Source organism: Cyclopterus lumpus, chromosome 11 (assembly GCF_009769545.1).
Source record: "Cyclopterus lumpus isolate fCycLum1 chromosome 11, fCycLum1.pri, whole genome shotgun sequence".
Lineage (NCBI taxonomy): Eukaryota > Metazoa > Chordata > Actinopteri > Perciformes > Cyclopteridae > Cyclopterus > Cyclopterus lumpus.
Window position 1 is genome coordinate 19,813,081 of NC_046976.1, and position 14,326 is coordinate 19,827,406.

Consider the following 14,326-nt stretch of genomic DNA (forward strand, 5'->3'; position numbering starts at 1 on the left):
CACCAGACAGCTGAAACACACACTCGTACCTCCTCCAGTCTTCAGCTGGGACTGATGAGAGCTTCAGGTCCACGCTCATCTGGAAGGATCCGTCGTGGTTGGGGAGGATCTCTCCTGGGTCCACGTCCTCGTGCAGCTCCTCTCCATCTTTCCTCCAGAACAGTGTGGCTGTGGTCGGGTAGAAGCCTGTAGCGTGGCAGCAGACTGGAGAGGAGGGAGTCTTCTGGAGGAGAGACACTGAGGGAAGCTCTGGAGAGGGAGGAGAGGTTAGAGGTTCTTTATTGTCATCATCTACAGTGTATTAAATAGAGATAGATATAGATATATATGGGTCAATGACCAATAAGGCTGCTAAAGAATATTATATGTTTGTGTCTGGAACTTTGTGCTTCAACAAGTCTCAGTTGTTACATAACTTTTCAGTGTTTTAAATAGTTTGTAACTATTTTTTAACTTCACAGGCTAAAGATGGTCAAGTGGAGAAACTTTGAACTTCTTTCATAAAGTTCGTGCTGATTTCTCTTGACTTGACGGTGGCATCTTAAAGTATTAATATTCAATATAATCATGAAAAAGGTTTGAAAGTGTAAAATATATTTAACTTAACACAGAGAGAGAGAGAGAGAGAGAGAGAGAGAGAGAGAGGGGGGAGGAAGTGAGGGAGGACATGTAGTGAAGGAGAGAAGGAGACATGTGAGGGACAGAGTGGGGAGGAAGTGAGGGAGGACATGTAGTGAAGGAGAGAAGGAGACATGTGAGGGACAGAGTGGGGAGGAAGTGAGGGAGGACATGTAGTGAAGGAGAGAAGGAGACATGTCATGTGACTGTTGGTCAGAAACAAGAGAAGGTTCATGAAACGAGGTCATGTGACTCTACCTGTTCTCATCAGAGAGCTCCTCCCATAGTTCACATACTTCTTCAGGTACTCAGGACACACCTCAGTGAAGTAGTGCTTTTTGTTTGCCATCAGAGCTTTGTCGTTATTCCACCTCTGTTGGGTGATGACAGCCTGTTGTCTGGGAGCGATGTAGGACTCTGTCTCATGGTCATAAGACAGGAAGTCTTCTCCATCAAAACCATACTGTTGATAACCTTTGACCTCACCAGTCTCATCGTCCCATTCACAGCCGGACATCTTCTGGACAATGTGGACACCTGAGAGAGAGAGAGAGAGAGAGAGAGAGAGAGAGACAAAGAGAGAGAGAGATAAAGAGAGAGAGAGAGAGAGAGAGAGAGAGAGAGAGAGAGAGAGACATTGTCAGAAACCTGAACTAGAGAACGTTTGACGTGTTTATTGATGAAACCTTTCATTAAATATTGCAGCATCACTGTGGTCACATGAAGCTCATCTGATCTGTAGCTCTACTTTATATTTAAGGATAAAACTGATGACTGATCATTATTGATGATGTAATGACTGTTTTATGGATGGATCAATACATCGTCGACACTCCAGAGAAAGATGGCCGTCAGGTTCTGAGAGGAAGAGGAGAAATCTTCTTCTTCAGTCTGAACTCTGAACAATATTTAATATGAAATGATATGAAACAGAGAAAAAAACAACATTCTCATGTGATTGTGTGTCTGTGTGTGTGTGTGTGTGTGTCTGTGTTATTGTGCGTGTGTCTGTATGTGTGAGTGTGTGTCTGTGTGTGTGTGTGAGTGAGTGTCTGTGTCTGTGTGTCTGTGTTATTGTGCGTGTGTCTGTGTGTGTGTGTGTGTGTGTGTGTGTGTGTGAATGAATGTGTGTGTGTGTTTCTGTGATTTTGTCTGTGTCTGTGTAATTGTGTGTGTGCGTGTGTGTGTGATTGTCTCTGTGATTGTGCGTGTGTGTGTGTGTGTGTCTGTGAGTGTGTGTGTGTGTGTCTCTGTGTAATTGTGTGTGTGTGTGTGTGTATCTGTGTTATTGTGCGTGTGTCTGTGTGTGTGAGTGTGTGTGTGTGTGTGATTGTGTGCGAATGAATGTGTGTGTGTTTCTGTGATTTTGTGTGTGTCCGTGTAATTGTGTGTGTGTGTCTGTGTGTGTCTGTGAGTGTGTGTGTCTGTGTGTCTGTGTGTGTGTGTCTGTGTGTGTGTGTGTGTGTCTGTGTGTGTGTGTGTCTGTGTGTGTGTGTCTGTGTGTGTGTCTGTGTGTGTGTATCTGTGTTATTGTGCGTGTGTGTGTGTGTATCTGTGTTATTGTGCGTGTGTCTGTGTGTGTGTGTTTCTGTGATTTTGTCTGTGTCTGTGTAATTGTGTGTGTGTGTGTATCTGTGTTATTGTGCGTGTGTGTATCTGTGTTATTGTGTGTGTGTCTGTGTGTGTGTGTCTGTGTGTGTCTGTGAGTGTGTGTGTGTCTCAGTGTAATTGTGTGTGTGTGTGTGTGTATCTGTGTTATTGTGCGTGTGTCTGTATGTGTGTGAGTGTGTGTGTGTGTGTGTGTGTGTGATTGTCTGTGACTGTGTGTGTGTGTGTGTGTCTCTGTGTAATTGTGTAATTGTGTGTGAATGAATGTGTGTGTGTTTCTGTGATTTTGTGTGTCTGCGTGTGTCTGTGTGTGTGTCTGTCTGTGTGTGTGTGTCTGTGTGTGTGTGTCTGTGTGTGTGTGTGTCTGTGTGTGTCTGTGTGTGTCTGTGTGTGTGTGTGTCTGTGTGTGTGTGTGTCTGTGTGTGTGTCTGTGTGTGTGTGTGTCTGTGTGTGTCTGTGTGTGTGTGTGTGTGTCTGTGTGTGTGTCTGTGTGTGTGTGTGTGTGTGTGTCTGTGTGTGTGTGTGTCTGTGTGTGTGTCTGTGTGTGTCTGTGTGTGTGTGTGTGTGTCTGTGTGTGTGTGTGTGTGTGTGTGTGTGTCTGTGTGTGTCTGTGTGTGTCTGTGTGTGTGTGTGTGTGTCTGTGTGTGTGTGTGTCTGTGTGTGTGTCTGTGTGTGTGTGTGTCTGTGTGTGTCTGTGTGTGTGTGTCTGTGTGTGTGTGTCTGTGTGTGTGTGTGTCTGTGTGTGTGTGTGTGTGTCTGTGTGTGTGTGTGTCTGTGTGTGTCTGTGTGTGTGTGTGTCTGTGTGTGTGTGTGTGTCTGTGTGTGTGTCTGTGTGTGTGTGTGTCTGTGTGTGTCTGTGTGTGTGTGTGCGTGTGTCTGTGTGTGTGTGTCTGTGTGTGTGTGTGTCTGTGTGTGTGTCTGTGTGTGTCTGTGTGTGTCTGTGTGTGTGTGTGTGTGTCTGTTTACTAAAATACATGATGACAATATAAACAAACCTCCAGTTTCATTGAAGCGCTGCTTTAGAGTTTCAATGCCGACTTTGTAGACATGCTGGTTGTTCAAAGACTTCTCAGTCTCTCTCTTCCAGTACTGAGGATCCTGTTCTGTGACTCTCCTCATCCAGTCCTGTTTGGGTTCTGCTCTCCTGGTCTTACTGTCATAGTGACTTATTGGAAGTTCATCAACCAGCCCAACAGACACAAACTCTGGGAAGTTTGGGACTCCAGAGGACGCAGTGTCAAAGTACTTCAGAGAGTGAGTCACTGGAACAGAAAGTTAATATTAGTATTATTAGTATTAATATTATTATTATTATTAGTCCTGAAGCGACGACATCTGCAGTATTTCCAGCAGCAGAGAGTAAAGTGCAAACAAGAGACACAAAGTACAAAGAAACAAGATCAAGTTTTATGAATAAGCAAATAAAAAACAGTAAAGAATCCACAATAACTGAAATATTATATATAGACGGATTAATAATAATGTGATCGTTTTCCCACTTGAACAAAGTGGTTTTCCAGCACATCCAAGACGTCCTCACAACATCTGCTGTGCACTCAACACACACATCAATAAATGTATTCTGTTCATACCTCTGACGACTGTGTATGAAACACATCAGCTGATGGTGTGTTTTTATATGAACACACAACACAAACACACTGATGCTGATTCGTTTGTTGTTGTTTTTTGTGACTAAGAGAGAAACGAAAGTGGAACATTTCAGTTGAAAAGTGAACTGCTGCCCTCTGGAGGACAAACTGTGTCATGAAGACTGTTTATGAATGAGCTCAAATTAGCTTGATATTTATTTACTTCTATTTCTAGCTACTCATCAGCCAATATGTATGTATGTATGTATAAATATATATATGTATGTATATATATATATATTATTTATACATATATATTATATATATAATTTAAATATATATACATATATAAAGTAAAAATATATATTTATATATATATATAAATAATATATATATATATATATATTTATATGTATGTAAATAATATATATACAAATATATGTATATATATAATATAAATATATATATTATTTATATATATATATATAAATATATATAAATAATAGATATATAAATATATGTATATATATATATATAAATAATAGATATATATTTATATGTATGTAAATAATATATATACAAATATATGTATATATATAATATAAATATATATATTATTTATATATATATATAAATATATATATTATTTATATATATATATAAATATATATATAAATAATAGATATATAAATATATGTATATATATATATATAAATAATATATATATATTTATATGTATGTAAATAATATATATACAAATATATGTATATATATAATATAAATATATATATTATTTATATATATATAAATATATATAAATAATATATATATAAATATATATATATATAAATAATATATATATATAGACAGCGGCTCCCTTCACCGTCACGTCGGGATCGAGCAATGAGTCGCGCGCACGGGATTTACTCTCGTTTTATAACTTTTTAATAACTTGTTCATATCGTCAACGACGAAGTGCTGCAACTAAACACCAGAAGAAGCTCCAGCTGATGAAACGCAGTGTGGAGACCAGCTGTGTTCAGTAACCACGCAGAAAGACTTCCGGTACTTCAGTCGTGACTTGAGACTGAAGGACAGTCAACACCAGGTACTTTAAGACTTGGACTCGAGGAGGATTCAAGAGGGGACTTTCACTTTCACTGGAGTCATTTGACAGGAAGCTTTCTTTACTCTACTCAAGTATTGCTTTGGGTCCTTTATCCTGGGAAAGACCCCCGTGTGGAGCAAAGGGGTCACTCACCTGCCGCCGCGCCGTGAAGGCTCATCATCAGGAGACACAGAGTCCACGTCATCGGGGAACTTCTGCTGCTTCTCGGTCTGCGGGAGGAACAGGGATGCGGTGCGTTCAGGTCCGGGACCGGGACTGTATGAGGGGAGCGAGAGGAGGAGGAGGAGGAGGAGCGCTGCCCTCCACCTCCGTCTGAGCCAATGGGAATTTAAGCTGAGCGTGACGTCACTTGAAACTAGGTAGAAGAGCCGCGCGCAGGTTGTACACGAAAGAGAAAGTAACGCGATGGCGACGCTGCGGCCTGTGTGAGGACGAAGGAGACGTTCACTGGGACGTGTTTCACCTCCTGCTGTCGGGACCCGTGGTCTGGTGTCACGTGACGTGGGAGGTCAAAGGTCACACCGCGAGCTACACATCAGCTCCTCTCGTGGCTCCCGTGCAGCAGGACTCTTGCTGTCCGTCCTGTGAAACTGATCTGAGTGCAGTCAAAGCTTCTGGTAATGAAGTGAGATGGAGGGGGGGTCCACACACATCCAATGAGGAGTGTTCTTCATGTGCTCAGCAGGGCCCACACACACTGGTCCGGGCACACGTTAGGCCTGAACCATCAGACGGACGAGCCCACCACCATGTAGCTTCCACCAAACAGCTTCTCTTCCCCTCAGCTGGTCTGGGAGAGGAGACCAAGAGGAGAAGAGACGAGGAGCAAAGCAGGAAGAGAGTCAGAGAGCTCCTCAAACACAAACATCAGATGCTGCTGAGCCGACTCAGAGCCGAGGACGCTGGAAACTGCTGCAAGCAGAGAAATGTGACACCTGTTGATGTTTGAACACCTGATGCTGCTTTCATTTTGGTTTCAGCCTCATCACTTGTTGACGAAGCACTTTATATTTTGATGAAGACAAATGGGTTATGACAGAACGTTGCTATGTTCTGTTTGTGTTGGAAAATATACAATTGTTAGGAATAAATGACCTTTACGTTTAAAAACTGGACATTGCATCTTTAAAATTCATTATTATAGCACATTCAAGAAATAAGTCATATTTTATCAGGACAATGTAGTATTTTTATTGTTTGTAATATTGACCCCGAAACTCTGGTCAATACATACAACATTGCTAATCAATACTTTATCTCTACTGATCAATACCTGAGTTCATAACCACTGATCAATACCTGAGTTTATAACTACTGATCAATAACTGAGTTCATAACTACTGATCAATATCTGAGTTTATAACTACTGATCAATAACTGAGTTTATAACTACTGATCAATAACTGAGTTTATAACTACTGATCAATACCTGAGTTCATACCTACTGATAAATACCTGAGTTCATACCTGCTGATCAATACCTGAGTTCATACCTACTGATCGATACCTGAGTTCATAACTACTGATAAATACCTGAGTTCATACCTGCTGATCAATACCTGAGTTCATACCTACTGATCGATACCTGAGTTCATACCTGCTGATCAATACCTGAGTTCATACCTACTGATAAATACCTGAGTCCATTCTAACTTCCTGCTGGTGAGTCACGTGACACAACAAAGAAGATGGCCGCTTCAGACTTCCTCTCTCTCTCTCTCCCACCATGAAGCACTAACTCGCCCTTTCCCTTGAACAATAGACCAGTGTTGGACGGTAACCATGACGACGGGTTAGCCGCCGTGAAAATGACTTAAATTATGTACAGAAACATTCAAACACGACGACGCCATGACAACAGGACCGTTTATTTACAGTGAAATCTAAAAGTGTTCCCGTCGCAGTACCGCCGCCGACAGCGAGGGGGCGGCGTCCCTCAACATACACTGAACGAGCACATCACAGGCAGGACAGAGAGGAATGAAGATGGATATTTCTGAGAGGTTTCTGACCTAAAATAAGTTTTTAGGTCCGTTTAGGAACAATAAAAATCTTCAGAAATGTTTTATATATTAACTTTTATACTTTTTATGTCTGATCGTGTCTTTTTTTTTCGAAAGCTTCAGAGCTTTGATTTGAGTTTTTTTTGGTCAATTGTGGTTATTTTTTAAATCTTTAAAATTAATATTAGATTTAAACATCTGTTGAATGCAAAAATAACATTTCGATCGGAGAATTTATATAAAAAACACTGCAAAACTGTGTGTGTGTGTGTGTGTGTGTGTGTTTTTGTGTGTGTGTGTGTGTGTGTACTTACGGAAAATGACTGCAAAACATATAAGACCTACGATTGCCATAATGATCATCATCTGGAAGAAAAACACAAAATCGATGAATAAACTGAGCTGCTGAAATAATCCTTTACATTTTTTTTTTTTTAAATCTATGAAATGAAAAATAAATACTTAAATAATAATCCTTTAAATATGTTTTTTTTTTTTTAAAAAGCAACAACTAAATATATATATATATATTTAATATATATATTTTTTAATATATATATAATTTTTGTAATATTTTTTAATAAAGTGTCAACAACTGCAATTGTGTCCAAATGTGTGTGTGTGTGCGTGTGTGTGTGTGTGTGTGTGTGTGTGTGTGGACCTAAATAATCCTGATGACATGAGTCAGAGCTGCAGGAAATCACATCACCTCTGACCGGGGGAGGGCGAGAGAGATTAACAAGAACAAGGGGAGAGAGGGAGAGAGAGAGAAGATGTTGGTGGGTTGATTTTATGTGTGAAAATGTATGAAAGAAAAATAAAGGTTAAGTCTTATTACTATGTTATGTTTTGATCGCTGTGTATTTATTTGTAAATATGTCTGTTTGTTATTCGCATAACTCAAAAAGTATGGGAGCGATCGGGTCAAAGGTCAAGGTCATGAAAAGGTCAAAATCGTATTTTTATCATAACGCGGTAAATTTTTATCCAATTGGCATGCAACTAATGCCAAAATGTTCAGAATTCAATGCCCGATCTTGTGATATACGACATGATACAATGACGTCATAACCCTTCTTAGCGGTTGAGGGTCGAAGGTCAGGGGGGGTCACGACCTTGCAAAATGTGCGGGGTTTGTCATAACACAGTCAATTCTTATCCGATTTGCATGAAAACAGCACCAACATGTTCACTGTTCTGTTCCCCACCCTCTCATGCAACATACAAAGGCCAAAATAATAAATCAAGGCTGATGTTCATACAAAATTCTTTTGTGATGTTTACCACAATATCTGGTATCAAGTTACATCAATTTACTGTTCCCCACACTCTCATGCCAAGTACCAAAAAGTGGCTGCGGCGAAGGTATGCGCTCTACCGAGTGCCCGTTCTAGTTTAGCTTTTTTTTCGTCTTATTTTGGCGGTTCCCAACTCCCCTTCTCGTGTTTTCAGGCCTTCAGCAGAGCTCATCGTATCGGTCAGAACAAGAAGGTGATGATCTACCGCTTCGTCACCAAGGCGTCTGTGGAGGAGAGGATCACTCAGGTAAACGAGACCGAGCCCAACGCAACGTTGACAATCGGATGCTTGGATCTGAAACGATTATTTCACACTTTAAAAAAAAAAAATTGTTCTAAGCGCAAAAAAGCTGTTTTTTTTTTTTTTTATAGCTGGTGAAAAAGCGAGACTCGCTTGTTATGACAAAGGTGCCGGACACATTAACAAACAATAAAAACGCTCTTTCCGTTGTCCAGGTTGCCAAGAAGAAGATGATGCTGACTCACCTGGTGGTCCGACCTGGTCTCGGATCCAAGACGGGCTCCATGTCCAAACAGGAACTGGACGACATCCTCAAGTTCGGAACGGAGCGGCTCTTCAAGGACGAGTTCGACGGGGGTCTAGGTGAGAGTTGAACACGAGGAGGAGGAGGAGGAGGAGGAAGGAGGAAGAGGGGCAGATTCGTTGAGAAGATGTTTTTAAACTGACGTGTTGTTGTTGTTTTCCCGCGGCCGCTCAGGTGAGATGATGACGATGAAGCACAAGGAGGAGGACAGCAGCGTCATCCACTACGACGAGAAGGCCATCGACCGTCTGCTGGACAGGAACCAGGACGCCACCGACGACACGGAGCTGCAGAGCATGAACGAGTACCTGAGCTCCTTCAAGGTGGCTCAGTACGTGGTCAAAGACGAGGAGGAGGAGGTGAGCGCATGTGGACCGAGAGGACGAGGGCTTAAAATCGGATGCTGCTTAATGTCTCCAGGTTTTTCTTTGTACCCTCTTCAACCGTTTCTCCCGTCTTCTTCGCTCAGGAGGAGGAGGTGCAACGGGAGGTCATCAAGCAGGAGGAGAGCGTGGACCCAGACTACTGGGAGAAGCTGCTGCGTCACCATTACGAGCAGCAGCAGGAGGATCTGGCCCGCAACCTGGGCAAAGGCAAGCGCATCCGCAAGCAGGTCAATTACAACGACGGGTCTCAAGAAGACAGAGGTAAGAATGGAGGTAATCTTTGCTCTTTTTTTTTACTACTTTTAGCTTTCAGAACGTGTTGAATGAAGTCTGTATTGTCTGTTTTATTATTATTATTATTTAAAAAAATATTTATTTAAATATTTTATTATATTTACTTTTTAATGTTAATGTTTTCAAAGATTTTTTTATTTTATTAGTAATTTAATTGAAAAAATTTTTTTATTTGTAGATAAAATAAATAATATTTTTTTAATTTGTATTTATATATGAATGAAATTGTAATTTTATTACATTATTATTAATATTTATTTGTAGGTAAAATAAATAAATGAATTTTAACCCTAAAAGTCGTCACGCCGGTTGTCCGACTCGCCTCCTTCAGTCGTGAGACTGCATTACCCATAATGCACGGCACCCAACTGCCATGACCCTCAGCCCATTTAGCATGAGGAGGAAAATGCCGGCGACGCCCACACAGACAACTGTGGAAAAACACAACTCATGACGCAACGGCAGAGACTTGTTTTTTAACAGAATAACAGGATTTATAACTGAAGTTTGGCCTCTTTTCTTTTTACCCGTAATCTGCTAACGTCGAGGTCGCGCTCGTTCTGACCTCGTTTGTATTTCAAGGTTCAAATAAAGTTAAAAAAAAGTTGGTGTGAATGTTGAATTTGTGATGAAACAAAAATAAATCTAGCCGACGTCTTATTGGCCCCGTGCTTTAAACAAACTCTCCCTCCCTTGTTTGTCCTTTTTTTTTTTACCTCGAAGCCGATTGGCAGGATGACCAGTCCGACGGCCAATCGGATTACTCGGTGGCGTCCGAGGAGGGAGACGAGGACTTTGACGAGCGGACAGAAGGTGAGAGCCGTTACGCTCGATTTAGAAAACGTGTCTTAAACCATAAAAACTAATGCAACAAACCAGTTGTTGTGACGCGCTCGTGTGCTTAAAAAAATGATGCTCCTGCAGAGCGTCTTGACGTAATCGCCACGTCCGTTTTATTTATTTATTATTTCTGCAGCCAACTCTCGCAGGCCGAGCAGGAAGGGCCTGAGGAACGACAAGGACAAGCCGCTGCCCCCCCTGCTGGCCAGGGTGGGAGGCAACATCGAGGTGAGGCCCCTTTCGGCGTGGGTTCCCCTGCCCGGGTACCTGTGCATCGTGTTCTCCAACCAGGTCGATCTCGGAGACGTTCCCGGCCGCTCTCCAAAATAAAATACAAATAAATTCAGGAACGCATTGTTCCTCCATTCTCGAAGTGTCTTCTGAAATGTTTTCTTACGGACTTCAAACGTCAGAAAAAAGATCTCCGATGGCCAGATTCATGAACGCCTGTAAATGTGTTCTCAGCTCCGCCGTGGTGCTGTTCTGCTGTTGCCCTTCAAAACAAAAGCTCAAGAGATTGAGCATGAATTGAGAGTGGCCGTATCAAGCCTCCAACCCCGTTTTAGTGGAAAGCAGCTCATTGCCACAAATGCTGATTAAACATGATGGCTCACAGATATCTGTACTAATTTTGCACAGGTTGCACAATCTTTTTAGATTCAGTGTAAAACTCTTTATTTCCAAATATTTGAACTTGTTTTGTTTAGTTTTTCACAGGTTGCACTTTATTTGTTATCTTGAAAGGATATTTAGTGTGAAACAGCCACAATAAGTTAATCTTTGCCAAATATTAGTTATTTTTTGCACAGTTTGCATTGTTTTAACAATCTAATGGAGCAATCTGGTTTCCTTGAAAAGTGATTGCAATTTTATTTATTCTATTATATGAAAGAGTCACACGTAGTGATTAATAAAAGTATTTTTTGGGGGGGCGTGAACATTTTTCTTCCTCCGAAGTGGGCGTGACAGAAAAAGTTTGAGAACCACTTATAATAGTCATCAGGGCTCAGACTGTCGCCAAGGCAGAGGTCAGAGGTCAGGGATGTTGGGCTTAAAAAGGTTGCTGTAAAGAGGCCCTGTGTTCTGCCGGTTCCCCAGGTGTTGGGCTTCAACTCTCGGCAGAGGAAGGCCTTCCTGAACGCAGTGATGCGTTATGGGATGCCTCCCCAGGATGCCTTCACCACCCAGTGGCTGGTCCGAGACCTGCGGGGGAAATCTGAGAAGGAGTTCAAGTGAGAAGAGTTTTGTATTTATTGCCTATTCATTTCAATACTTCTTTCTTTTTAAAAAAAATCTTTTCTTTTCTTGTTTTGCTTATTTGACAGTTTTTTGTAGTATTAATTATTACCTTTTTTTTTTGTATGTTAAAACTTATATATGCCGAAATAAAATATGTAAAATATTGTTAAATTTGTATGTCGCCCACAGAAATCCGTAAGAATGTTACTGGTTAGTGTGTGTGTGTGTGTGTGTGTGTGTGTGTGTGTGTGTGTGTGTGCGTGAGTGTAAATAAATAACTAACTCTATTTATATTCGATCTCTCAGGGCGTACGTCTCTCTCTTCATGCGTCACCTCTGTGAACCCGGAGCCGACGGGGCCGAGACCTTCGCCGACGGCGTCCCCAGAGAAGGGTTGTCGCGGCAACACGTCCTCACGCGCATCGGCGTCATGTCGCTCATTCGCAAAAAGGTAACGACGAGGAAACTTTGTCTCCACTTTTACTTTTAGCTTAGACATAAGAACATTTAACTAGTTTGAATGAAATGACGGGAAAACTCAATCGTGTGACTCGACTAAATGGAAACGTGACGTCTTCTTATTAAATATTTTGCGTCGGGAAGGAATTTAAACGATTTCGCAACGAACAATATGGCCGACGTGTAAGCAACGCGTCCTTCAGCGTTGCCGATGTCTCGTCCAATCGGAGTCCTGCAATCCACTCGACAAGTTCCTCCTTTTTTATGTTGGCGATATAGAAACCAGAGCGTTGAGGAGTTTAAACTCCAAAACGGGTTTTTGAGTTTCTTTTTTTTTTTTTTGACGCCGCCGGTTTGCTTCCCCCCGCGTCGCAGGTGCAGGAGTTCGAGCACGTGAACGGCCAGTGGTCGATGCCCTGGATGGCCGAGCTGGAGGAGAGCAAGAAGGCGGCTGCGGCGGCTGCGGCTGCGCAGCTCGACTCGCCGGGGAAAACCCCGTCCACCGGAACCCCCGCCGACACGCAGCCCAACACACCTGCTCCAGGTAACGGACACACACACACACACACACACACACACACACACACACACACACACACATCCGCTCTCCCTTTTTGAAAACGACACGATAATAACAATAACGAGCGTTTTTGTCTCCTGTAGGCGACGACTCCTCCTCAAAGAGCGAGGAAGCGGCGAAGGAGGCGGAGAAGAGTCCAGCGGAGGTGAAGAAAGAGGGCGAGGCGGAGAAGAGCAACAGCAAAGAGCCGGCGAACGCCAGCGACGAGGTAGGAACGATGCGTTCGAGTGACGTGGATAAAAGTACGATTTTTACCCCAAAAAAAACAAATGCATATTCTGAGCGTTTTTATAAAAAAAATGTTCCCCCTCCGCGTCGCCTTCCAGGTGATCGCCATCCCAGACGACGACGACGACGACGACGAGGAAGACGAGAAGAGTCCGCCGGCGGAGCCGGAGAGCAAAAAGAACGGGGAGGAGCCGATGGAGACGGACAGACCGAGCAACGGGGAGAAGGAGAAGGAGGGAGAGAAGGAGGCAGAGAGCGAGATGAAGAGTTCGGAGGCAGGAGAGGAGACAAAGTCGCCGTCAGAGGCCAAGACGGAGGGGTCAGAGGTCAAATCTGAGGACCCCGAGGTCAAAGGTAAAACTCTTCCTCCTCTTTTTTTTTTTTAAACGCTTGTAAACGGGATTTGTTTTGAGGTTTTATTTTCACTCACAACGTGTCTTAAAACACTTTTTTTTGTTATGGATAACATTTAAGTGTCCCGTAAAAATGTATCCATAAATGTACAACACGATGAGACCGAGACGATGCTTCGACTGATGTATAATAATAATAATCTCTCTAAATCATCACTCATTTTTTAAACATGGCCACCAATCAAAACTGAGGTGTCTTCTTCTCTTCCATCATCTTAAAATAATTATCTATCCACCTTGTTGCTGTTTGTTTTATGGGGAGCGCCAACAAAAAAACCTTCCAAACCCATAAAATCTGTTCAGCCGTAACGGATCCGGACGTTTCAGATCCGGTCTCCGGGAGAAACTTTGTGTCGCAGTTTGTTTGTTTGTTTGGGATCTTTTTAAAAAGATGCCCTCTTTATTTTCTCCCCTCTTCTTTTTAAAAAAAAAAGTGTTTTTCTCTGTTTTTGCAGGAAAAGAAAAGAAAGAGGAAAAGATGGACGCCACGCCTCCTGCAGATGAAAAGAAAGGTACCAAACGCCCGTTTCCTTCTCCGATAGCGAAACTTCTTTTATACCTCATTTTTATATATAACTTTTATTTATACCTCCTTTTTATATAAAAACTTTTATTTATACCTCTTTTTATATACTTTTTTTTATTTTATATACATCTTTATATATAATTTCTTTTATTATACCTCTTTTTATATATAATTTTTTTTATTATACCTCTTTTTATATATTAAAACTTTTATTTATACCTCTTTTTTATATATAAAGCTTTTATTTATACATCTTTATATATAAAAACTTATTTATACCTCTTTTTTATACATACACTTTTTTATACCTCTTTTATATATAAAAACTTTTATTTATACCTCTTTTTATATACCTTTTTTTTATATACCTCTTTTTATATATACATTTTTTTATTATTGCTCTATTTATATATTACAACTTTTATTTATACCTCTTTATATATATATATAAACTTTTATTTATACCTCTTTATATATAAAAACTTATTTATACCTCTTATATATAAAAACTTTTATTTATACCTCTTTTATATACCTTTTTTTTATATACCTCTATATATAATTTCTT

General features: G+C 41.1%; 2 protein-coding genes across 4 annotated transcripts in view; one reads left to right on the forward strand and one right to left on the reverse strand.

The window, feature by feature from the left end:
- The window catches only part of LOC117738770 (major histocompatibility complex class I-related gene protein-like), a 13,886-nt gene extending 8,322 nt beyond the window's left edge, over positions 1 to 5,564 (reverse strand). The window contains exons 1-4 of one of the 3 annotated variants that reach the window (XM_034544885.1): positions 5,080 to 5,238; positions 3,222 to 3,488; positions 877 to 1,155; positions 1 to 249 (exon numbers count right to left, since the gene is read on the reverse strand). The exon at positions 1 to 249 is cut by the window's left edge and continues 54 nt beyond it. In XM_034544885.1, coding sequence (XP_034400776.1) covers positions 1 to 249; positions 877 to 1,155; positions 3,222 to 3,488; positions 5,080 to 5,131 — 847 coding nt within the window. In that variant the 5' untranslated portion in view covers positions 5,132 to 5,238. Of the gene's footprint in view, positions 250 to 876; positions 1,156 to 3,221; positions 3,489 to 5,079 lie in introns of all 3 variants that reach the window. The other 2 variants (XM_034544884.1, XM_034544886.1) reach the window with 2 other exon arrangements.
- Positions 5,565 to 8,387: 2,823 nt separating this feature from the next.
- Positions 8,388 to 13,854, forward strand: LOC117738755 (chromodomain-helicase-DNA-binding protein 4-like). Its single transcript, XM_034544857.1, has 12 exons — positions 8,388 to 8,495; positions 8,705 to 8,852; positions 8,968 to 9,152; positions 9,263 to 9,440; positions 10,197 to 10,286; positions 10,450 to 10,541; positions 11,412 to 11,545; positions 11,859 to 12,003; positions 12,387 to 12,555; positions 12,675 to 12,799; positions 12,918 to 13,173; positions 13,688 to 13,854. Exons 1-12 carry the CDS (start codon positions 8,445 to 8,447, stop codon positions 13,834 to 13,836), a joined length of 1,722 nt encoding a protein of 573 aa, XP_034400748.1. The 5' UTR covers positions 8,388 to 8,444; the 3' UTR covers positions 13,837 to 13,854.
- Positions 13,855 to 14,326: the final 472 nt, after the last annotated feature.

Coding starts and splice junctions, on each gene's coding strand:
- LOC117738755 (XM_034544857.1), top strand. CDS start 8,445: ATGATCTACCGCTTCGTCACCAAGGCGTCTGTGGAGGAGAGGATCACT. Junction 9,153..9,262: donor TCAAAGACGAGGAGGAGGAG/GTGAGCGCATGT, acceptor TTCTTCGCTCAG/GAGGAGGAGGTGCAACGGGA. Junction 12,800..12,917: donor CGGCGAACGCCAGCGACGAG/GTAGGAACGATG, acceptor GTCGCCTTCCAG/GTGATCGCCATCCCAGACGA.